At 40.2% G+C, this 24332-nt stretch overlaps 3 protein-coding genes and 1 non-coding gene across 6 annotated transcripts; 3 read left to right on the forward strand and 1 right to left on the reverse strand.

Moving 5' to 3' along the window:
• The first annotated feature begins 410 nt into the window (after positions 1-410).
• cldn18 (claudin 18) lies at positions 411-15014 on the forward strand. 3 transcript variants are annotated; one of them, XM_067605398.1, is made up of 7 exons: positions 411-459; positions 4901-4939; positions 12123-12373; positions 13857-14021; positions 14142-14307; positions 14397-14510; positions 14618-15014. In XM_067605398.1, the coding sequence occupies exons 3-7, from the start codon at positions 12154-12156 to the stop codon at positions 14712-14714; spliced, it is 762 nt and encodes a 253-aa protein (XP_067461499.1). In that variant the 5' UTR covers positions 411-459; positions 4901-4939; positions 12123-12153; the 3' UTR covers positions 14715-15014. The 3 variants fall into 3 exon arrangements, with proteins under 3 accessions (XP_067461499.1, XP_067461498.1, XP_067461497.1); XM_067605397.1 differs by having other exon boundaries at positions 416-459; positions 12145-12373; XM_067605396.1 differs by lacking the exon at positions 411-459 and having other exon boundaries at positions 786-4939; positions 12145-12373.
• On the forward strand, positions 420-9734 carry LOC137193939 (transcription factor Sox-14). The gene is made up of 3 exons (XM_067605399.1): positions 420-459; positions 4901-4939; positions 6402-9734. The coding sequence occupies exon 3, from the start codon at positions 8955-8957 to the stop codon at positions 9717-9719; it is 765 nt and encodes a 254-aa protein (XP_067461500.1). The 5' UTR covers positions 420-459; positions 4901-4939; positions 6402-8954; the 3' UTR covers positions 9720-9734.
• On the forward strand, positions 709-780 carry trnap-ugg (transfer RNA proline (anticodon UGG)). Its single transcript has one exon. It is a non-coding gene; the product is annotated as a tRNA-Pro (tRNA).
• An 883-nt stretch (positions 15015-15897) lies between the features above and the next one.
• Positions 15898-23552, reverse strand: selenof (selenoprotein F). Its single transcript, XM_067605400.1, has 5 exons — positions 23429-23552; positions 20932-21099; positions 17942-18005; positions 17284-17333; positions 15898-17062 (listed from the first exon to the last, which is right to left on the reverse strand). Exons 1-5 carry the CDS (start codon positions 23474-23476, stop codon positions 16931-16933), a joined length of 462 nt encoding a protein of 153 aa, XP_067461501.1. The 5' UTR covers positions 23477-23552; the 3' UTR covers positions 15898-16930.
• Positions 23553-24332: the final 780 nt, after the last annotated feature.

Raw genomic sequence — 24332 nt, forward strand, 5'->3', positions numbered from 1 at the left:
CGAGAAGTAATCTGACAGCATGAAAGGTGAGTAGCAAGACAATAAATTACAATGCTGCAGGGAATACTTTTTGTAATTAAAGTTGTTCTTCACTTTTTCAATATATACAAACATTATGAAACACAAGACAAGTTACAATAAATCAATGAAAAATAAGTAACTGAACAAATAAAGAAGGTGTAGGGAATACTTTTTGAACTCTACCTCATTAAAGTAAAGGTTATTTGTCCTTTGGCCTGTCTTTTACTGTTCGTTTGTTTATGAGGAAATATTAACGCCAACCATCTCACTCCTCGTGCCTAAACCTGACCAATCTAACCAACGAAAGCGACGAGAAGTTGCCAATCAGAGGCAGAGTAGGGCGGGTGGGAAAAAAATAAGGCAATTAGATATGCTTCGTCATATCAATTAAAAACCCCGACTGACAGTTGGTGTACGTGGATAAAAAAAATAGCTAAGGTAACTTAAGCTCTTTACTTCAGCTGAAATGTAAGCTTATTTGAACACTATTAACGCTATGAACTTCTTTAAATTGAGAGCTAGGCTTGTTAGCTAGCTATAACTGTTAACTAGCCTTAAACTTCTTAGCTAACATATTGAGTCTCAGTGAAATTTTAATGACAACGGTTTGAAACTCCGTAGACGGTAATGTGTACTTGTATCCTGGTGGTGAAATATATAACATGAGCTTTTCTGCTATCGTTGCGTGGCTCGTTGGTCTAGGGGTATGATTCTCGCTTTGGGTGCGAGAGGTCCCGGGTTCAAATCCCGGACGAGCCCTCCTTTTGCTTTTAAAACATTGTTTCTACCACATCCAGTAACGTTGATCAATTCAGCGCTACCAGGCACTTTTATCTTTTTGTTGCTCTTGTCTAACTACAGAAATAGACAAAATTAACCTATCGATACAGACATGTCTACGGTCTGTAAAGCTTTGTTACACTGATCTCTTGTGGACTTCGGCAGTATTACCATCAGGATGTCGTTTATTAACTCTAAATTGGAGTCTGGTCTGCACAAGGTTCCCTTTAATCTAAGCACATACCTTAATACAGTAAATTTGAACATTGTGGTTGCTCACTTTTTCCTACAATAGATATCAGAGATATCATCTTATGTGACAGTTTAGTACAGGTAAGAGGACTAAGAGCTAGTAAGAGCAGCTGTAGGTCATGCACAGCTGCACTTCTGTGACTTCTTTCAGTTCCTCTCTCTTTAGACTCCACATCAAACAAACATCATCTGATTTCTAAGAGCCTAAACATGCTTACAAATCAACACAGTAATAGCTCTGTATCTCAGTGAAAAGCTCTGGGTCCAAATCTACCTGCCTGTACCTATCTCACTCCAGTGGCGCAGGAGAAGCATCAGAAGACTTAAAAAATATGCACCCTTAATGCCTTTCTGTCTTCACCCAGTAGGGGCTTATCTGAGCTTGCTGTTGTGACAGCATCTGTGCTCCTCTCCCTCCAGTCTGGCTCAGGACAGCCACTGCTCCACCTAACACAAGTCCAGGAGATATCTTGGCAAATACCAGTCTCTCCTTTTCTGTCGCAGCAAGCATATCATTGCCACAGGAGGGACACTATTTCCATTATTTCCATAAGCCTCTTAGTGGCGGCATGGTCTGTCATTTGTAGAGCGGCTTCACATAAGTGTGTAAGTTTGTATATATTTTAAGTGCCTCATTGCTGTACCCGTCCGCTTAATATGGCAAAAGGGTTCCCGTTCTGCTGTGAATAAGAATAGAGGTTCCTGATAAATCCCACTTTTTTAAATAGATGCTGTAATGTAATCCTGTTCCTCAGAGAGAGGGAGCAAGAGATAAACATAAAGAACCATACCAGCATGATAGAGAGTGTTTTTGATGTTTGAGTTGTGGTATTTCCACATGTAGCGTGAAGTGTAAGAGTATAAGAGGACTGTTACATATGCTTTTATAAAAAGACAAATTTAAGAAAGGAATTTGTGAGCCCTTGTCCTACACTTACATGCAAATTCAATGGGTTTTTACTCCTGGCTGACAGCACCCTTAAAGGCTACATGCGATCTAATATAAAGGCAATGAGTTGAGCCCATCCCCCTTCTCTTTCTTTATTTTACAACTATAACACAAACAAATTAAAGATGGTGAGTGATGGATTAGGATACCTAATTCCAAGTCTCTGCAAGTTCATTTTAATGCTACACAGAAATGAAAGGTGGCCAGTGGCTGCTGGAAGTTAAGAAAAACACATTCAAAAATGTAAATACTGCAGCCTGCTTTTGAAAAAAATATTTGTAAGTATGCTGAACTATGCAAAAACAATCCTATGGTTCTCTAATCATGATAAGAGAAAAGAGAGAATTGAGATAGAGGAGAAAAGAAGATGAGGAAGAAAAAGAAAAACTTTGTTAATCTCGGTTATTAGGTCTAAGTCTGTCTAGGAGTTGTCTCAAATTACTTAATTAGTGATTCATAGAAAATGTATTAATTCTTTGTAGATCAGTAGTAAACCATCATGATGCATACATGAAAATAGCCAACATTTAAATAAAACATTTGGCTCAAAAAACATTTATTAATGGCTTATTAACATTCATACCTGCAGCTCAGGCATGATTGGTGATTGTTAAAATGGAAATCCCTTTTTTCATTTAAGAGTTAGGTAGTTTAAAAGGCAAAGCAAGCAGAAGACATACACCAAACAAATTTATTGCTTACTTATGTTAGCTCCATCTTCAGTCAGGCTCTTTATACCTGAAGGTACTAATGGATTTCCACTGAATCACTGCAGAGCACATCAGTCCTCCTCTCCTAAGTTTCTCTACTTCCCAGTTATCGGCAGGTTTAGGACCCTGTGGCAACCTCTTTTGGCAAGGTGATTAATCCAGTAACAGAGAGCAAAACTATCTTCTCCTTATTACACACCTACTTACAAGAGTCTTATTCTCTTCTCAGCAGTCGTACTGTATGCAGGAAAACACACCACTGGCACTAATATGTAAACTGAATACAACCAGCACTGTTTAAATTAAGCCTGTCTAAATGTTAGAGTCATGAAGTCAGAGATAACTATTTCAGTCTATTTTTAAAAGTGTAAAATGCAGTGGAGCCAGAATCAGAGAAAACAGCTTCAAACCCCCGTTTCAGTTTCCTCCTCCCTCCATCACCACACCATCGTCACCCCCTCAACCAGTCTGTCATTTAAAGTAATCAGCCGCCTGCTTAGCCGGCACCTTTCACTTTCCAAGCAGCACTTAATTTACTGCAGGACATTTTAAATCTCCTGCCTCTGTGGCACTGAGTCGCTGACAAATGCCTGGTTGCAAATGTATCTCATTGACTGCTGACTCGGTTGTAATACAAGCCGGCTGATAGGGGCTGCCACAGTAATGTGGCCCTCAGGTTTATCCTCAGATGTTGGAGGAAGTGCATTAATTTAGCCTAGATGGGGCCTTATGAAAGTGTCCTGGCAGGCAGAGACGAGCAGATCTCTTTCCCTCTCTCTCCCAACCTCTCAGGATTGAAGCTATCTGCCACAGAACCAAAGCATATTCCACCATCAATGTGTCACGCGGAAAGCTATTAAAACCGCTTTACTTTTCTTAAGTATCATGAGAATAAGCACAAGATTTAGTGAAATCCCCGCCCCCCCTCAGAGCACTGGAAATCTCGGGGATTTTCCCCCTGAAATGTTTCCTAATGGACTGCTCAGAAGTGTCAGAAACTCTTGTTAGTCTTGAATGTATTTTCTTTTTGGATTTCAGTGTATTTATTTGGAGCTGAAATGACAAAATTTGAAGTCTGAGTGCATCGGAACTTTCCACATAATCAGATGGAAACTCATTCACTACACAATAATGTATTTATAGTATAGACTATTGTTTAAATCGCTCCATTCAGATGACCTCAAAGGATTTTCATGAAATAAATGTGTGTATTTGTACTTTCTGTAGATTTACTGTGATCTGCAGCAAAGCACAGCAAACTGATCTGGTGAACTAAACTGGATTTAGACCTGAGCAGAGGGTCAAATTTCCACATGTCGACCTTTATCTCATCAAATTTTCCTTGTCACTCAGCAGACTCTGAAAACTTGAATTTGTGTGTCAATAATTTATGAATTTTCTGCCACTCCTCTGATCTCTGTTTGACTGGATGATATAAGTGGCAGCTCTGGTTACTGGTAGCATCAGACTGTTGGTAATCAGATGAATAGACCAAAATTTGGGTTTATTTTGATAAAATTGTCCTTGTTTAACTTTTTAAAACCAAGGGAGGCATGTAAGAAGAAGATGGCCAATCCACATAGAAAGTGTTTTCAATCTATTTTTTTCGAAAGACTGTAATATTCATTGTAAAGAAAACCAAACTGTTGACTGGATTTTGGTTCTGATCTTTAGTAGTTGTGGTGAAGTAGCTTAAATGTAATATTTGGCCAGAGGATAATGTCACAATAGGTATTTGGCAATTCTGTATCAGAAGGGTTTATCATGTTGTGGGCATGAAAATGTAATGTTAAAAGAATGTGTTATTTGTGTGAGGATGGTATCAGAATGGCTAATTAGCACTAATGCTAATAGTTTTAAAGGTATTTGGTCTTAAAACTACAATATACAAGTTCTGGAAATCAAGCTAGTGTTAGCATGAGGCTTGGTAGCCAACCACTCCTTCCCCTCCTTCTCCCACTCCATTGCACTTCACCTGCATCCTTGTGATTGTACGTACCTGATGTATTGACTTCTCTTCAGAGCTCTTTGATTCAACTAATGCAGGTATTTGGAATCTGTGAGGAATCCATAGCAACGTCTTCCAGCAGCTAACGCTAGCTTAGAGCCTCCATACAAGAGGTGTAGTATGCTGCCTTAAAATGGGGTCAGTGGAAGTTTTCTGAAAGCTGTGATGTGTTGTTTTCAGAAATGGTGGAGGCCATGGAGGTTCATTTTTCAGTGGATGGTAAGTTAATATATTGTAATTTTGGTTGTATAGAGTTTTTCTTGGTAATTTTATTATCTGTCTGAGGAAAATGTTGATATTGCCAACGGCCTCATCTTTTTCCACTGTCATTATGCCTTTGCATTTCCTGCATTACATTACCCACTCGCTAGCGTGCTAAATTGTTAGCCTCGGGAACTAGATGCCAACAATAATGTTAATATTAGCCAATGTAGCTAGCTCTTGGCATTCATGTGGTCTAGCAGCAGTGTTCTCAAGACTTAACCATTTGAACATCAAGCATATTGTGTAAACAACTTCCCATGTCATAACCACGAACTCACAAGTTCCATTCAAAGGCAGTACTAGACCAGAAGTGCACTTCATATATTTATTTATTAGTTTATTTGTCATGGACGATGCAAAAAAAACATTGTAACAGGTTAAAGTAACATGAAACAGATGTATCGCATATAGGATTTCTAGACAAGGCTAATTTGCGACCCCTGTCCCTGGTTAGGTTTTTCTACTTAAAAATAGTCATAACATATCACTGCCAGAAATACATTAATTAAATAAAGCTCATAATAAATAGTGACATTCTTTAGGTATTATTGCCCCTGAATTTGGCCTTCTCTGATTGGTTAGAAGGGCGAGGGTCGCTTAAAAACTTGAGAAGGGAATATCCCTACTGCTCAATGAGCCTGGGTCAAAGAAGTCTTTGACAACACCTCTTTGTATTATGCTTCAGAGAATATTTCAACAAAAAATCTTTTAAAAAATTTTAAACCAAAGAATTGGACAAATATGACCTGCTGGTGGCGCTAGAGGAAAAGTCAGGGGATCACCAAAGTCATAAGGCGTAATTCTCTGGGAATAATGAATGTCTGTACAAAATTCAATCCATCCAATAGTTGTTGACATATTTTAGTTTAGACCAAAATGGCGGACCAACAGACCGACATTGTCATCAACAGAGTCATGCCGCTAGTGTGGATAAAAATTATCATATTTACAATAATACACAGTGAAGAGGCAGCCAGCTGGGAAGTTGCAAAAATGGGGGGTCTTACAACAGCATCTCCTTTTACGCAGATGAGAAATTATATTCCGATATATTCAACCCAGAATGTAATCTACCTTAAGTGAATTTTAATATTGGACACTCCTGGGCAGCTGCCATTAAACCCAGCATAACAAATAATGCAGCGGGCACAGTGAACAATACAGTTGTCAAACACTTCAGCCGCTCTGAGAAAGATTAAGAGATACATAATTAGTAATCAGCTTTGCCAATAATTATTCAGTTAATCAATGCAGTAAATTGGTAAGAACCATCAGCTTTTTTTGCTCCAGCATGGAGTCGACTTTATAGATTCTTTTCTTGTCAGATGTTGGCACGCTCCTGGCCCGAGCGCCCGGCCTGCCTCTCTGTGTCGTCTTTCATTTCCTTTTCACCCCCAGGTCTTTCTGTACCTGTCAGTTTCTTTCTACAGTGTGACTCCTTAATCCACCTGAGTGCATGGAGGACAGTTTTGACATAAGAAGAAAAGATAGACTCCTAAGGAGAGGACCAGTATCTTTAGAGCCCGGGGGATAACCGGATTACGACAGCCATTTTGTGCTGCTGGCAGTTTTTCTTATTACCCATTTCCCTCCCCCTCATCTCTCCAGAGTTGAAATGCTGCCCTTTCTTAGAAGTCACACCAAACACTGACTTGTACACAAAAACACATACTCTTTGTGTTTTTTCCCCCAGCTAAAACAGCTTTGAGCAAAAATAAATCTTGACGAATGATAGTAAGAAAGAAACAGATAATTTCTTCACACTGCCCTTCATATAATCCATCTCTCCTCTCTCAGACAGTTTTTCTCTTCACTGCTGAAAACTCTCTAAAACATGGTTCCTCTGTGGAAGTAATCATTGTCTCTGTATGGTGGTGGGTGCCTCCTGCGCGCGAGGCCTGCACCTACAGCACAGCAGATAACAGCACAGCTATGAGGAGACGGATCAACTGTCTGACCCCTGCTGCCAGTCACTATATCCCTCCAGCCCGTCTGCTCCGTGGAAACCCGGCGAAAACACTTTCTGAAAACGTCTTATCACCGAAACCACCGATGCGGTGTGCGCCACTGGATCTTTTATGTCCATTTATTTTGCCTTTGAAGAGGCCCGCGGTGCCTTTGATTGTGGGAGGTAAATGAAATAAAGACCTCCTCCTTGCTGGTGCCCTGATATCTAAGTTTATCACTGCCACCAAAACCAAAACGTAGAGCTGCGACTGACCGCCACAGGTCTGTCCACAGATAAACGCATCATGCTTCTGTTACGGTTATAATCTTTTTTGCAGAAGCCATTTTGGGTACCTTCGAGGTGGCCTGGAAGCTTCCACTTAGACACCCAGAAAGACGATGTTGTAAAATGAGCTTCCTGAGTATATACTCCATACAGTAATCCCCTGTTATTACCTGTAAGCACCTGAGTCTTCTCATGAGTAGCCGTGTATGTATACTATATATACACTTTATAGTTAAGTTAAGCCTTATTATTGCAGCAAAGCCATTCAGGCATTTCTCCATCAATGTCATTTCAATAACAGACGAGGCGGCTAAAGCATATATTTGATCAGATAAGGTATAGTAATTATGAAAACCGCAACAATCAATGGAGTCACCCAGGGCCAGTGAATTATGGCTGTGATTAATATTGATTTTGTAGGCTACGGAGGAGGGAGATGAGCAACTTGTACACATATTATAAGAAACCTGCACGGCATGATGGGAAGAAAGAATTGAAATGAGTGATTGTGTCGGTTCTGAGGACAAGTTTTAAAAAGTACAACTTAAAATTGTGGATGACTGTTGAATGGTGGCATCAGGACAGGTGGACTTTTTCATTTAATTTTGTTCAATGAAGGGTCATAGCTATGACTGAGGACACTGTGTATTTTTTGGGTGGGACTTTGGGGTTTTAGCACCTTTGGGTGAGATACATTCTACAATTAAAAACATACAAGACATTTTTAGGCTCATTTTCATTTTAGACCCAATGTTCTTCCACCGGGATTCAGGCCTATTTCGCAACCATTTTTCCTGGTTCCTCGAGAGGCCTTTGAGACCTCATTTAGACTTTCATGTTGATAACACTTTATTTTTATGGGTCTGTAATTTCCTAGTAATAACTTTGGAAGATTCCTGGAAAGAAATATGAAATCTGGTACTATTGTGAGACTATTATTTTAGTTTAGTTAGTTGATTTTCATAGGATTTTCCTTAAAAGAACTGCTCCATTTCAATAAAACCTGCAGATGCAGCGTTCATTGATCAGCTATGAAAAACTTTCTTTTTCTGGTGTTTTGGGCTGTCAACTCATGACCTCGGTATTTCTGAAATAATGGACATGGCTCTAATTTAATGAGATGCTTTTACATACAGTTTCCTCCTCTTAGATCTTCTGCCGCAGACTTGTGAAGTTCATTATTGAGCAAATGAGGCATAAGTCATTATAGGGTCATGGGCAGCTGCAGTGCAAAATAACATTTTAGCTCCATAGCCTTTACATACTTTTTAATATCTAGTTTGCAGATTAGGTTGCTTTCTTCGCTGGTTTCCTGCCTGCCTGCACTTGTCTCAGTGGAGATTTGGAGAGACTAAACTGTAGGAAAGGGGAAAGGAGGGTGTCGCTCAGAAATGTTGTACAGTCACTTTTGTGAAGGGATTACAGTGTTTTCTCTCATTCCCATTGGCTTGGCCCGCCGTGACAGATGAGCGGTTGACATGCCCAGCATCATCCATAACAAGCTTCCAACTTGGTCCCGTGTGAATCCCATTCATGCGCCCAGGCTGCACTTTTCACTTCCACTTTGAGTAAATGCTTCAATCAATTTGGGATGCACGGTTTTCCAATATTTCCATAACAAAGACACAGAAAATACCTCTTTGAGACTTCATCGTCACTTTTCATTTTTACGCACGAGAGGAGCATGAGCTTTTTGGAGAGGTGACTCACTTTAAAGTAGGACCGGTGTTTGTTTTAATGAATGTCTTGCCAGTTTTTGAAATGGCAAAACCTTTAGATCACATCAAGAGACCCATGAACGCCTTCATGGTGTGGTCCAGAGGCCAGAGGCGGAAGATGGCCCAGGAAAACCCAAAGATGCACAACTCTGAAATCAGCAAGAGACTCGGCGCGGAGTGGAAGCTGCTCACCGACTCCGAGAAGCGTCCGTACATCGACGAAGCCAAGAGACTGCGGGCTCAGCACATGAAGGAGCACCCGGACTACAAGTACAGACCCCGGCGCAAACCCAAGAGTCTGCTGAAGAGGGACCGTTTCGTTTTCCCGCTGCCGTCTTTACTCGGGGACGCCGCGGAGCACTTGAAGGGATTTTCCATGGACTCTTTTCTCGTCCCCGGGGATAAAGCCAGAGCTCTCCTCGCCCCCACCTCCTCCTCCTCCTGCTCCTCCTCGTCGTCCTTCTCGCTGCTGGAGCCGGTGGGTCACTTCAGCACCGGAGCTGTCCAGCGGATGGCGGAGATCCCGCACACTCTGGCCGCCGGAGCTCTGCCCTACAGCGCGCACACGTTTGGATACCAGACTGGAGGGATTGGGGCTCTGGCTTGCCCCGGACAGCACACACACACCCACCCATCACCTACCAGCCCCGGATATGTGGTGCCATGTAACTGCGGCGCCTGGTCTGCAGCCAGTTTACAGCCTCAGGTTGCCTATATTCTGTTTCCCGGAGGGATGACCAAGAGCGGCATGGACACGTACACTTCACCCAGTTCCAGTGTGTGACAGACCGGATTCACCTGGACTCTGAAGGTGGTGGAGACGCGCGGTCCTTACGGGAAAAGTTTGCGCACAGGACCTCTCCATGTCTGTAAGAACTGAGCTACAGCAACGTTATAAATATGAACATACCATACAAATATCACCGCAAAAATGATACCTTTTATGTAATATCATGTGGGAATATTATTGCCACATAAACATTTCAAAATGCCATAATTACTTTTTACCTCCTGAGCGCCAAATACGCACGAGTCCTTATATTCCCTGTAAAAACACTACAGAGTAAAGATGCTATTTTGTTACTCTTTTGACAAGAAAGTAATTTCAAAACACTTTAAAGTTAAGTGCACATGGCCCAAGCATAACACAGTATTAAAATGATTGATCAAAAATCAACACACCAGCTGCCAGTCCCTTAAACATAAAGCTCCTGCTGCCATGAGAGGGCAGAGGAAGCCAGCAACAGCGCATCTGTTTTTTGACATATGTATTTATCTTGACGCAAAAAAATGGCATTAATTTTGCATTAATACACTCTTATATTTGGACAGTAACAATTGGTCCCTAGATTTTGAAGTCAGCGTGGGGATAAGAAATGTTTTTATGAATGACTGTATTGTAATTGTCTTTTTTTTCCTTCGGAGTGACTTGTATAAAGGTTTTTATATAACCAGCTAAATCAGTTTTTAATAATCATAATTGTGCGAGTTGGTCATTTTATTGATATTGTAGATGATCCAGATCACTACAATTTTCCTGGTTTAAGTATTATGAAATGTCACTCTATTGACTAACAATGTGTTATTTCATTGTTTTTTTTTTTGTTAGATGTCATTTCATGACAGCTGTCGGCTGTAATGATATCATCACTGGTATTAATAAATGATTCTGGGGGTTTGCTGTTACAGCAGAATGTTTTCATGTTCCTGATTAACTGAGCCTTTATTTAAACAAGCTGACTTTCAAATTCCTGATAAGAAATCTTAACCAAAATGTCCACAGCAGCTGAACAACATAAAAAATGTAATTTTCTATGCCATCATCACATTTGGTGACTGCTGTATGAGTTTTATTTTGTGTGTTTGTGAGAGAGAGAGAGTGAGAGCGAGCCAGGCACATGATAAGAGAAGAATAGAAACTTCTCTCCTCCCCAGTTGTTGACAGAGTGATAAGGTGTAAAAAGTTGAATCATGGAAATCATATGAGGTACTGTTTGTTTGACTGTTAGTAAGAGGAATGAGTCCTCACACTGAAACCGCCAAGCTTTTGTCTTGACGTACGATAACTCATAACGCATGTTCTGTAGCCATGTAGAGACGCAGTAATTATCAGTCTGACAACAGGAAATATATCTGGTTTGTGTTGTGAATCTTATGACCTGATCACTGATCCTGGATCAGTATATTAGGGTCGTGCCAGAGGGTGTTTTTGTGTCTTTTTTCCTTTATTTTATAGTACACAGTATGCAACAAATGTACTTGGCTGGATTTCAACCAGAGGTGTTGCGATTACATGTCCAGCGTCTTAACCTTTGTCCACTATAGGACACTTCAGCCAGAGGCTTTTACTTGACATCCTGGGCGGTCCAGGAGAAGCTTTTAGGATAAAGTACCAGGTTTAAAGTCTGGATACTGTTGAGATTTCATCTCACTGAAGTGTCCGTGAACAAGATACCAAATCCTTATCAGTTTCAGGTCCAGTGTAACTGAGCTTGACCTTTGACCTTTCTGTTGATGTGAAAAGTTAGGACATGATTAGTTTGACTCGTCACACCCTGTTTTAAGGGAACACCTCCAGGCCTGATATGAGCTACTAGATTCTGCTCAGGATTAAGTCAAAATCGATAATCCCCCAATGTCAAGTGTTATTTTTTATGTGTTTTTCATGCCTCATTTCTGATGGTTCATTAAGTTGGGCCTGATGAAGTGACTCAGTCATGTGACGTACTTGCATGTTTGTCTCTCTGCTGTGCTGCACCGTTTGTTAGTTTGAGTCTGTTTTCCAGTTTTGGTTGCACAAATTACAGCAAATTTTACTCAGCCGTTGGCGGTTTACCGAAACCCTGAGGAGCCAGTGATTCAATTTCCTGTATTTACATTTACACTTCGTTCTCATTTAAGTGCCAGGTGCGTCTATCACTACTGTGTCCACACCTCTCAGCACAAGGTAGCCCAACCCATGCTGCCGTATCACCCACTGGGCGAAACCCAACCGTCTCCACCCAACGCCACCATCACTACAAAGTGCCACCTTATACATTTTCATTCTCTGCCTGCACACCACACACACCTTCACCTGCCTTTACCTAAACCTTATTTATATATGCAGCTAAACTTTAAGTATTAGGCTCTGTATTTATTTAAACTGCACACACACACACACACACACACACACTCTGCCTCTCAGGTTTATTTCCTAACTTCTGAAGGAGACCACAATGGCACCTTCAGTCCTCCAGACTGGTGGATTCGTTTTGGGTTTGATTGGCGCCGCAGCTCTCACCGCTGCTACTGCCATGAACAAATGGAGCGTCAAAGACAGGCAAGGAGATGTGGTGACGTCCGTTTATACCTACAAGGGTCTGTGGCAGGACTGTGAGACCACTTCTTCTGGATTCACTGAGTGTCGTCCGCTCTACGGCATCCTGGGCTTTACAGGTAGGACGAGACTCTCTTATGTCTTTATGTGGAGAGATTCTGCCGTGATAACTTAACTGTTTACATCTAAATTACTTTAACTTTGTTGCTTTCCTAATAATTAAACACATCCAGACTGTGTCAAGAAGTTGTCTCCTTCAGAGTCATGTTTTCTTTTGCGGAAGTTTCCTCATATGTTTTAGCTCTCACACTTATACTTTTGATAACAAGAGAGATGTTACATATTTACAGAACTTTCTCTGATAACAGAAATAATGGTACAGCAAGTAGCAAAATATAAGTTGAGCATTTGATTTTTTGTCCAGTACACACAAGTTCCAAGAGGCCCGACTGGCTCTTAGATGATGAGGCAGGAAGTTGATTCTGTGTTACGGAGGTCCATGATAACGTGTTGAAGCAACATAAAACTTAATCTCTTCTGTTTTGTCTCTTTAATGCCACCTTAATGAAAAGAACGTGATGAACAGCTAGTGCCTGTTTGTTTAATCTCTTCACAACGGCCAGAACCATTTATTCTAATTTACTGAGGAGGCTGTGTAGAAACTATGTGGTGATGCACTGAAATACTTCAATTTGACATAATCATAAAAACACAGGATCCTGGATTTTAATGTTTTCACTGTCACACAACAAGCATCATATAGTTTTAATGAACGTAATGTGTAATATTGTCCGGCAGTGTGGTAACAGTTTTACAGTTTAATATTTATTAAGGTAATTTTTCAGTGGTAAAATCAGGAATCGGAAAGGTAATTAAAAAAGATTAAAACTCTTTAATTTAGTACAAATAGTGAACTGGATGAATATATTGTTATATATAAAAAAGAGGATATTTGTGAGGACTTTCTCTCATTAATGTCATTGACAATTCAGATTATTTCACAAAGGAAAGCTGAGAACAAGTGGTTACACCTTGGCGGATCTATTTACAGTAAATTATTACAAATCTAGTTTAACCTCATAAAACAAAACATTTATTTGTCTGTTTTTCCTGGTTTTGTTTTAAAATTTGAATTAAATCTAACTCTCAGTTTCAGTCGTCCTCACACAAGCTCTTGTTCCGGTTGTCAAGCCTTCCATTATCAGTATTTGCATTTGTACCAGTGCATACTGGTCACCATAACGGACAGCCAGGCTGAGACTCAGTCAACACAGTTATCAGAAACAGAACAAACAATCAAAGGGCAGGTTCCTACAGCACATGAACTATAGTAGAACATAACTCACATGATGAGATTATCGAGAGCATCAACCTCTTCTTATAAAAGTTTTAAAAAACGTCATACTGTGTTGTCAGACGCATGATTTATATAGTTACTTGTGATGCAGATTATTATGCGTTTGAGGCTGATTACAGCACAACAGTCTTTTCAAAATGGGACCCAAAAGACAAATATGTGAATCCTGATTGGTAGTTTTAGAAATACTGGACTCACTGTAATATATTTCTATACATGTCATGTGTATGTTTTCTGTCCACTAGGTGCCTTCCAGGCGGTGCGAGCCCTGATGATAGTGGGCGTTGTGCTGGCTGTGCTCGGCGCCGTGATATCAGTTTTCTCCCTGCAATGCCTCACAATGAGCAACATGGAAGACACAAGCAAAGCCAAGATGAGCCTCACTGCTGGCATCATGTTCATCATCGCCGGTGAGTCACATTTTTAAATGAACACAAGTAAAGCTAAAAAAAAAGGAGCATCTGAACTTGAAATAAACCAAGAAGCCCCTTTATGGAGTCAGCAAACTAAAGACTTCCTGTCTGTCTCAGGTGTGTGCGGCATTGCAGGAGCTTCCATCTATGCCAATCAGATTGTGTCCAGTTTCAGGATGTCGACCTACAACAACTATGGAGGAGGAATGATGCAGGGCGGGATGGGAGGAATGGGTGGAGGGATGGGAGGAGGGATGGGAGGAGGGATGGGAGGAATGCCAAGGTAGGATATTTATTTTTTCATTTTCTCCATATTATTTACATGATGGACATACATACGTCTTGTTTTGCTGACCTGTGTTGTGTTTACAGATACACATTTGGCCCTGCGCTGTTTGTCGCCTGGATAGGAGGCGGCGTCCTGCTCATCGGTGGCATCCTCAAATCTCTGGCTTTCAAGGGAATGATGAAAGATGACAAACCAAGGTGAGTCCACACTGAGATTTTACAACTGATGAGAACTACTTTGGTGATTTGTTTTCATAATCAGAGCAGAACTACCTTCATGCCATGTGTTGCCTCTCGCTTTTCAGCTACCCTGGAGTTGTTTACAAACCTCAGTCCCGCACCAAAACCGACCACGATGATCATCATTCAGAGGGCGGCAGGAAACAACAGAATTATGTGTAACTTTAACCAAAGTTCGCTTTTTTTTTTTTACCTGCAGCAAGCTTTGTAGGATGGTCTAGTTGCATCATGTGTGTACGCGTTCAAAACTATCTAATGATGCGAGTCAGTCATGTCATATGAACAGCTGTAGGAAGGTTAAAAAGATGTGGCAAAATATTTAGCTTTCACATACACATCTCAGTGGTTACTAGATCTTTATAAATGCTCCGATTCTGTGTGTAACTGAAGCTTTTTTTTTAACTTGAATTTTGTTAAATCATTTTTTATGTATGTTTGAGAATAAAACATCGATTTCTGAAACGTGTGTTAAATGGTTCCAGTGACTCTGAAAATGTATTTACTGATAACATATGAACACCTGATGTGAAAATCAAGTTGTTTAAATTCTATTAATACAGGAGCCATCTGAGTAATTTTATCTTTATATGCATTTTTTTCAAGTGTAGTTATCTGTAGCCAACTTGCGATAATGCTCAAATATATTTAAACTGCCTGCAGCACTTTTCCTTGTTGTCACTATGTAAAGTAAAATCTGTAATTTGCTTAATCGGACTGGTACCCATATGAAACAGTAAGAGGAGAAGCTACAGATGTTCGATCTGTGTTTTAAAGGTGTTACACAGTATTCTTGTTGTCTATCCAGCACTTTCATGCTGCATAGTTCTGTACTGGAAAGGCAAACAGACAGTTTATGGTTCCTCTTCCCTTTCAAAAAAAAAAAAAGTTTGTAGGGAAATAAATGACCAAAACTATTGTCCATATGTAACTTATAATGCACTTAGATCTGTAATGAGGTCAGTAAGTGTGAAGTGGTGAACATAAATGTTAACATAAACATAAACATAAAAAGGGGACATGGTGATCTTGTTGTAGTTTAATTCTGGAGATAAATCTCAGGGCTAGTTTTGACAATACATTTTAAAATTCTGGGCTGCACTAAGAGTTTGAGCCACACACTGATTAAGCATGTTTTGAAACCCATTTTGTTCAGGGTGGCCTCCTGTCACGCAGCACTGAGCTGCAATGCAGTTTCAGATCACTAGATGTCAGCAAGTCATTGTCTTTGAATTTTAAACGTCTGAGTTGACACACTTACTAAACAGTAATCTCTACTGGAATAAGAAAAATTATTCTGTCATCATACACTTGTATTTTCCATTAGACAAAAAAATAAAATACTCCATTGACAGAAAAACAATTTTATTGTTTATTGTTGCATATTTAAACCGCCACCTCACTTGCTCAAAACAAACATCCAAAACAAAATCCAGTTTCTCTTCGAAGCAGAGGACGCAGAGACACACAAATGTACATCAGAGCTCACATCCCAAAACTGGTTTACTGTGAGGTCTTCACTAACGTGTGCCTCCGCAAAGACATCTGCATCTGAGGAGCAACTAGGACTCATTCACTCTCACCACAAATCCCATCTGTCACAATGTTAAGCATTATAAAAAATAATTATACAGGAATATTGGACACACAGACAGAGGGAAAACAAAACAGTTCATGATGTACAGTATTGTTTTTTTAAGACCGAATGGAACCACTTTGAGACATGATTTATCTGTGATGTTGATCATTATTTCAGGTGTGCTGTGATTATGTCGTCTCACACACTCACAGAAGTTATTTTGTAAAATCCGCACAAGAAAATCATGATTTTCCGATACAAAAACAATGACTTAACAACCATCTATCAAGGCCGAGTTGTGTACAAATTGGTAAATACCTAAAGGGACAGTTCACCCAAATTACAAAACAAACATTTTATCTCCTGTAGCCATGCAGCTAGTTTCTGTTTAATTTGCTCGGGTGCCGCAACCTGAATCCAGTGAAGATTAATTTTGTTTGTGGTCTTTAATACATTTAGAAGCTACATGTCTTTCTAGAAACAGTGTTCCCGCTACAAAGTTTTCATCCAGACTATTTCTTCAGTACAGCGTTTCTAAAAAGGCAAGTTGCTGTTAAATATTTTAAATGTCACTTTTAAATGCTGTGAACTCCACAAACAAACAAAAAACCCCATTCACCTGAAAGAGGAGGCAGAAATCCCAGAGTGATATCTCAAAGCCTTGGCACATAAAACAGAAACTATCTGCATGAATAGGTAACGCCAGAGGTAAGTGAGATAATATGTTTCTTTCTTATTTGGCTAAAGCGACCCTTTAACTAAAGACTTAAAAAAAAAAAAAAAAAAAGTTGGATTCCTGCATCTATATCCGTTCTAATTTCTCACTCAGGAACTCCTCCACGCTGTCTGTGTTCCACTTGAGGATGCTGAGCTCCTCGGCGATGTTCCCGTTATCGTCCAAAAGCTTTAGTACAGGATCGGAGCCTCGCACGTACTGAAGTGTGGGAGGGGGGTGAGTGGGAAAGAGAGAAAAAGAGGAGCAGTGTGTTAGGAATGCAAGTTTGACCTCGATACAAATGACAAATATTCATAGAAATGCTTGTGACTCATTTGATGAGCATAATCTCATCTTATCTTATCCCACAGGACTGTTTCTTATGATAAACCTTAATGTGTCTTAATTATGACATCACGCTGCTACATCATCACACACACCTTGATCTGAAGACCCTTGAACATCTTCGGCTTGTCACTCCTGACAAAAGCTGTGGAGATAAAAACAGCGGTGAGACAAATGTTGGGTCATGAATCAGTCAATTAGCCTTTTCTATTTTAGTGCCAAGGTCTGCGGTTAGCGACAACTGCCAAACCTCCTGAGAATGCGGCGTTAACAGCAGAGGAGACAGTTGAGAACACAGGACAGCTACAGCTGAGGTAAACAAATGACAGCCATATGGCTCAGACAGGGCTCCAGACGTCCAGCCCCCCCCCCCCATACTGAGGCGAGCTGCAGTAACTCCATCAATGTAACCTGACACTGAATTAACCAAATGTTACACTGAGCAGAGATGGGAGGTCCACTCCCAGGAAACAGAGGATAAAACACTTCAAAAGCTTGTTTGAAAACCAGCCCTCAGGCGTTTTAGACCACCTACTGCAAAAAGCGATTTCAAAAGGATACATTACACACACACACACACACACACACACACACACACACACACACACACACACACACACACACACACACACACACACACACACACACACATCCCCATTTGATTAAGACACAGAAACCCCTAAAGCACAAACTCATTTTAAGGAAAGAGATCATTAATATCAGAATATTATCACGTTCCTAAAGAGAACTCACCTTGGACTTGAGGGAACCTCCCCAATTTTCATCCACACACCTCAAGGATGGCCCCGGCGTAGAGCTGTGTGTGCAAAGAAACACATCATAAAAGGTCCATGAGGAGGTCCCCCCCCCCCCCTCACACACACATCAATGCCCGCACACAGAGACAGAATAGGCTGCGGCCCTGCTGGTGGTAGGATGCCTGGCCTGAAAGAGTAATTTGATTCAGGCAGACTGATTCATAAATGTGTCCGGGTGACTCCTTGGGGGTCATTAAACTGTGAGGCTGTGCATATGGAGCAGGGCTGATGGATGGCGGTTTGCGCAGGGCTCACTTGTAATCAAACCTCCAGCACCAATATACAATAAGTTAGAGGAAATTGGAGTGTCACAGCAGTATTTCAAGACCGTGCTCTGCTCGCCGTTTCAGGGAGGAGAGTGGCAAATGGCCTGGTTGGCTGGTTCACACAGCAAATTAAATTACGCATGCAAAAAGCGAAGATCCTTCCCTCTTCTCCCCCGGTTCCCCAGTGTTTCTGTAAACAATGTAGCACTGCAGAAATTAAATTTTTGAGCTTTTCATTTTACCACACATGGCAGATCAGAGACAAGTCACACTTCTGTTGGGAACTAAGAACCAAAATGATAGACGTCTACCTGGACTCACTGGAGCATTTCAACATATTCTTGTGTGGAAAAACTATTAATTATCCACCCTGTGCATCAGTGATTTCATTAAGCATGTATTAAAAGTATTGCTTACCTAACCAATCCAACCATTTTCATCTAACTGTAAGACACTCTACCAACCTTACAGGCAGAGAAACTACATTCACTACAGCCTAAAAAAATTCAAACACTAAACATAAATAATGTTGTGTGGTCAATTAAACAAACTAGATAACACCAACAGTTAACAACAAACAGAACTAATAGAATATAATTGACAGGTTTTGCCCTTTAACCAGGATCCGTGATAATCTGAAACCATAAACAAGGCTTTAAATACCAAAAGGAAATCGGTTTACAGGACTTTCTTTTCCTTAAATGGGGATTATTCTGGATCATTCAATCCTAGCGCTATGAAAAGACCATAAAATTATTCTAGTGTGCCTCTTAACTCGTATAACAACAGTTTAAGTGTGAGTCAAGATAAAGGATAAAGCAGGTGATATTCTATTTTTTTCTTACTGCCACCAAATCCCATTTAAAGACTAAAACCAACGATGTGTTTTTTTCTGTCAGCACTTCCCGGACTTGCCCAGCCTTTCTGTGGCACTCAGCCACGATCCCGCTGGTTCCTCCAGGAGTAAATCTTTAAAACTAGGTCACCAATACATAGTTTCATTTTTTAAACAAGGCTAAATAATTTACCAAAAACACCTGAGCACTGTGGTTTAGTGCAATAGTTGCTCAAACAGGAGTAAATTGTGCATTTGATGAGGGCTGTTTGCAGCTGCAGAGTTGTTGTTGTAGCAGGTATTTACAGCAGCAAACAGTGTTTGTTGGATTTAATCAAAACAAATGACAGTTCCCATGTTCATCATAATAAAAAGGAATAAGATATATCACACCACATAGACAATACCTGTTAACAGGATCAATTCATTCATTTGATCACAATAATAAAAATACAGAATATTGCTAAACTCATCCTCTGAGACTTAGAAGAAATGAAATGGAGGCTTCTTGTGTTATGTCAACAACTGTACGCTACTAATACTGGCCTGACAACACACACACTTTGTTCTACAGAGACATACTGTATTAGTGGCACCCAAGGGAGCTGAGGTGCTGCTATGCGCGGGCGCTCTGCAGAGAAAGCGCACATTTGAAAATGAGTAACCGAAATGTCCTCCATGCTCAGTGAATCTTACTAATCGACTAGGCTGCGCAATAAGCCATTACTCAGAGGGTTTAATGACACGGCACTGATGTCAATTGCCAGACTGAAAGAATTCTTAAGGCAGATAATTGTTGCCGTCTGAGGAGAAAATGTGCTTAGTTACACTGTCGTCTCTACTGGTAACCTAAGAGTGCAGCTGGAGACATGCAATTGCTTCTTCTAAGTGACATTTTCACTCAAATCGTGAGGAGAAAGGAGGACTAATCTTTCCTCTAAGTGTCTGTCTGAAACAGAGTTATCATCAAGAGGTGTAATGAGGTGTGCGCTACACTTTTTCCAAGGTGCTGTTGCTAGGATACCACACACGCTCTAGGGGCTTTGCTTAATCAAAGAAAAATTACATTGTTTTTCCACCATCACTTGACTCTGTGTTGATCCGTCAGAGCACAGCAGGGACTCCTTTTGAGTCTGCTGTAATCACCGGTGCAATGAGCACACAGGAACACCTCCTCGCTGGTTACAGAGAGGTTGTTACTGCGTTGACGTTTCTACCCCGTGGGGAGAGTCAATCTGGGGTTAAGGAGCCGAAACTCAAAAACATCACAGAGAAAGATTGAGACGGACAGCTAGTGACGGAGGTTGTGTGTTTGTGTGTGTGTGTGTGTGGAGGCTCAGATATGATGCACAGCTGCCAACAGTGTCAACAGACCCAACGACAGAAACGTTAAAACTAGGTTGTTTTTAGTAGCACTACAAATGTTGGGGGATGTGATCCTTTCAGTAAATGTGACATGCTCTCATGAGGAGATCTTCTGAGTGCTACTACTACCCACCAAGCAGCGGTCTGTCTTCTGTGAAGCGACAGTAAATAACTACAGATCAGCTCAAGTAGCCACAGCTAATAAACTAAATCTGTTGCGCATCATCAAATAAATCTTATTTGAGGTGTCAAGTTTGAGTCATAAAATAGCAATAGGTGCCTTCTATTTTATCCTTTTACTGCATGCGCTTTTGTTAACCTTGTTTATGGTTACGCTTCTTTTCTCACTGAATCTCCTTTATTAAAAAGGTCTCTATAACACGCGTCACGCTGTGAATGAATCTAGACAGGCAATTACTTTCTGTTTGCCTGTACCGTGAGCTACGTTGTTCCCTTTACCTTGCGCGCTTCCATCTGGGCCTCCTGCTGGCAGCACTGTCGACAGTCGGGCTGGAGCTTGGTGAGGCTGAACTCCCCGAGCAGGTCACAGGAGCTGCACAGCAGGTTGCTGGAGAAGCCCAGGTCCCTGCATGCCTCCGATGACAGCTCGGCACCGTACGCCGACAGCTGGAGAGAGGAAGGAGAAGATAAAAGGGACACAAATGAAAAAACAAAAAGGTTTTTTGTTTTTTTTTTACAAAGTGCTCACTCACTTCTCATAGGAGTAAAAACTCTGAAAGCAGGAGTTGACAATGTGGATAATGTGTGTTTACAAGTGCAATAAAATCCTAACAGGAACACTAATGAGAGATAACGTGATGTGACTGAAAATGAAACTAAAATGTAACGTGTGTATTACAAGTTTACAATAAAATGACAACTTCTGTGTACAATAGAACTACAATGTCATCATCTATTAATCTACAAGGTTTTGAGACCATTTAATTAAAAACAATTTAAACTATTACAACAAATGAAATGTTTTTCTGTCGTGTGTGTGACAGTCAATGGAAACGGGTTGTATCTGAATTGAATTTGTGGAGCTGTACGTTATGATTTGTCATGTGGCCATCCTGGTTATTGTCTAGTGTCTTGTAAGCCCACATGCACTAGGCACCAGAAAAGGTGCAGGACACTCAAATAAACAAATCAATCAATAAATCAAAAATAGACACTCTTAGCTTTTGCTGATTATCCAACAATAATTTCAGCACAATTCTTTGGTACAAGAGATTTTGTCTGGTAGGTATGTGGGTGAACCACAGACTGTATATAAAGATAAATATATATATATATATATAGATATTAGTTATACAGTCTGTGGAGTGAAGAGGTAATTAACAGGATGTGTCAGTTTGAAGTGTTGTTCATCCTCTTTGCTGCTGAAGAACAAAGTGTTCAACTTCAAGTTTGAAAATGTCCAAATGACACAGTGAATAACAGATGACTCAGCAGCTATTGCCAGTTTGTGTTGTGCTGTCAAATTTTCATTGAGACGCAAGCAAGTAACGACTCTGTAAACATGATCTGTTTTCACTTTCAGGATTCAGTGAACGTGGAATTCCTCCAAATTTTGTATCTTCATCAAAACTTAAGGTTATTATTTAGCTGTGTGTAATATATTTTGAAAACCTGCTTTCTGAACTTTCTCCCTGTTAATGTGCCTCCATTAAAACTTAGGCAGGTAAGATGACGTTTAGAGTAAATTAAATGCATCTATCTCTTCTTCTGACATATGCTAATGAATATGACTGCTGTCAAATTAAACCTGGGGTGTCATGTAAATGAAATCAAATGACTTTGAACATGTGATGCCATAGACGAGGGCCGGGTAATCTTCAAACGCCAGTGACAAAGGATTTAGAATAAGATAGATAGAGTACTTTATTGTACATAGGCTCCTCAGCCTCCCAGTGAGTGTCCCAGCCTGAACTGTCCCATTAGGAAAGGAACATAATCTGGGACAATTTGATGATGCTGAAGTTAGCTTCCCATCCAGGGTTAAGGGAAAAGTTAAGGGAAACATGAATAAAGACATTTAGCAGCTTATTCTCTGATTTTTCACCACTTACACTTATGAAAAAGTGTTAGACATCGTAGCAGAAGCCTTAACACTGTTTAAACTAACTTTCAAATTTGTGAAACCTTTATTTTGTTTAAGAAAACAAGTTAAAGTATGGTGGTTTTTGATCTGGACCTAGTCTAATGTGGTCTGGATGGGAATAAAGCAGTGAAATCGCCCTCTTTTCAGTTTTCACAAATAGAATAAACGAATCTGAAAGTGGATTTAAACAGCGTTAAGACTTTTTCTAGGATGTCTAACACACTCATAAGTGTAAGTGTTGAAAAAACGGAGAATCAGCAGCTAAATATCATGACACAAGTTACACGTTTCCTTTAACCCCGAATCTAAGTTAACTTCAGTGTCGTGACAATTTGACACTTTTATATTTGCCATTTCTTCTCTGAGTGTGACACTGATATGAGTAGAAAGCACATTGAGGATTTCAAAAGGGTATCGGTGCGGATATAATGTACTAGCTTCATATCGAAATATGCTGCTTAAGTGCCAATTGCAGAAATTGTCTCACATTACTTGAGTGTTCCAGCAGGAACAGATTCTAACGGGGATACATAACTATCTGAAACCCCGGAAGTCCTGGTTTATTGTTCTCTTTCTCTTCCACAACACCCGTTTTGACACAGTAGTTGGTTTATAAACACTAAAACATAATTAGCCAAGAAACCAGACACTGAGAATGGTTCACTTTCCCTCCACTGTTCGTAGGTTTGGAGGATAAGCCACGTCATTTTGGAGCTCGGGGCTCAGCAGGATGCGGCTCACAAAACTGAACATAACGTCTGACAACCGACAGCTGCGCCGGCCGCCGATATTATTCATACAGCGCTCCTGAAAGCGGATACATTTGCTCAGCTTCAGTGTTCATAAACTCACCGTTTGTAGAAGCGACAGAAGCCACAGGAGATATACTTCTCCCGACATTTTGGAGCCTGCTGTGCTTTGTTGGAGAAAGCTACTCCGAGGACCCCTTTCTTTTACTGAAGGGGTGCCCCGTCGCGCCTGACCGATTTTTTTTTTTTTTATGTTTTTATTTTTTTGTCTTGTTTTGCTTTTTTCTCCCTTTCTCGTATTGTTTGGCTTTTGTTGTTATACATTTCTGATTATTGAGGTATATACGCCTCACAACAAAAAATTGAAAGAGCGAAATAATATATTTAACGGTTTTGTTTTTGTTTGTTTGTTTTTTCTCTTGTTTTGTTTTTCTCCCCCTCTCCTTGTATTGTCTTTTGTTGTTATACATTTGAAATGAAGCATTATATCCACTATACACAATTCTGTAATATTGTTGTACATATGCCTCACAATAAGATCAGAAATTTGAAAGAGAGAAATAAAATGTTTGACATAAATTATATTAAATATAAGATTCGTACATTCATACAAATGTGCAAAATAATCGGTTTAAGTTTAGTTTTTAATTATTTTTTGCACGACATAAAATATGGCATAAAACAAGGTCGCCTCAAATGTTCTTCTTCGCCTGTTATTCTCGTGTTGGAAAGAAGAACAGCGGCCTCTTCTGTCCGAGTTCCGGTCAGTTTGTTTTGAACTTATATTCATGTTCATGTTCAGTCACATCACAATTCTGGCAGAACCTGAATAAATGGAGAGATATTCAAATGAAAAATGTCTCAAATTCTAATACACAAAGATAACATTCTCCTAATAAATATCTGATAGGGTCAATATAATCATAATAATTTAGTAAATATCATGTTCATTATATGTATACGGAAAAATCAGAAACTCTTGCTAACTTGGTTTAGAAATGAATTAA

The sequence above is a fragment of the Thunnus thynnus genome, chromosome 12, assembly GCF_963924715.1.
Source record: "Thunnus thynnus chromosome 12, fThuThy2.1, whole genome shotgun sequence".
Classification (NCBI taxonomy): domain Eukaryota; kingdom Metazoa; phylum Chordata; class Actinopteri; order Scombriformes; family Scombridae; genus Thunnus; species Thunnus thynnus.

What these genes read in the sequence shown, in the direction of transcription:
- cldn18 (XM_067605396.1), top strand. Translation starts at nt 4,886, where the DNA reads ATGTGTTGTTTTCAGAAATGGTGGAGGCCATGGAGGTTCATTTTTCAG. An exon ending in GGTTCATTTTTCAGTGGATG is followed by an intron (nt 4,940 to 12,144) that starts GTAAGTTAATAT and finishes TAACTTCTGAAG; the next exon opens with GAGACCACAATGGCACCTTC. An exon ending in ATGAAAGATGACAAACCAAG is followed by an intron (nt 14,511 to 14,617) that starts GTGAGTCCACAC and finishes CTCGCTTTTCAG; the next exon opens with CTACCCTGGAGTTGTTTACA.
- LOC137193939 (XM_067605399.1), top strand. Translation starts at nt 8,955, where the DNA reads ATGAATGTCTTGCCAGTTTTTGAAATGGCAAAACCTTTAGATCACATC.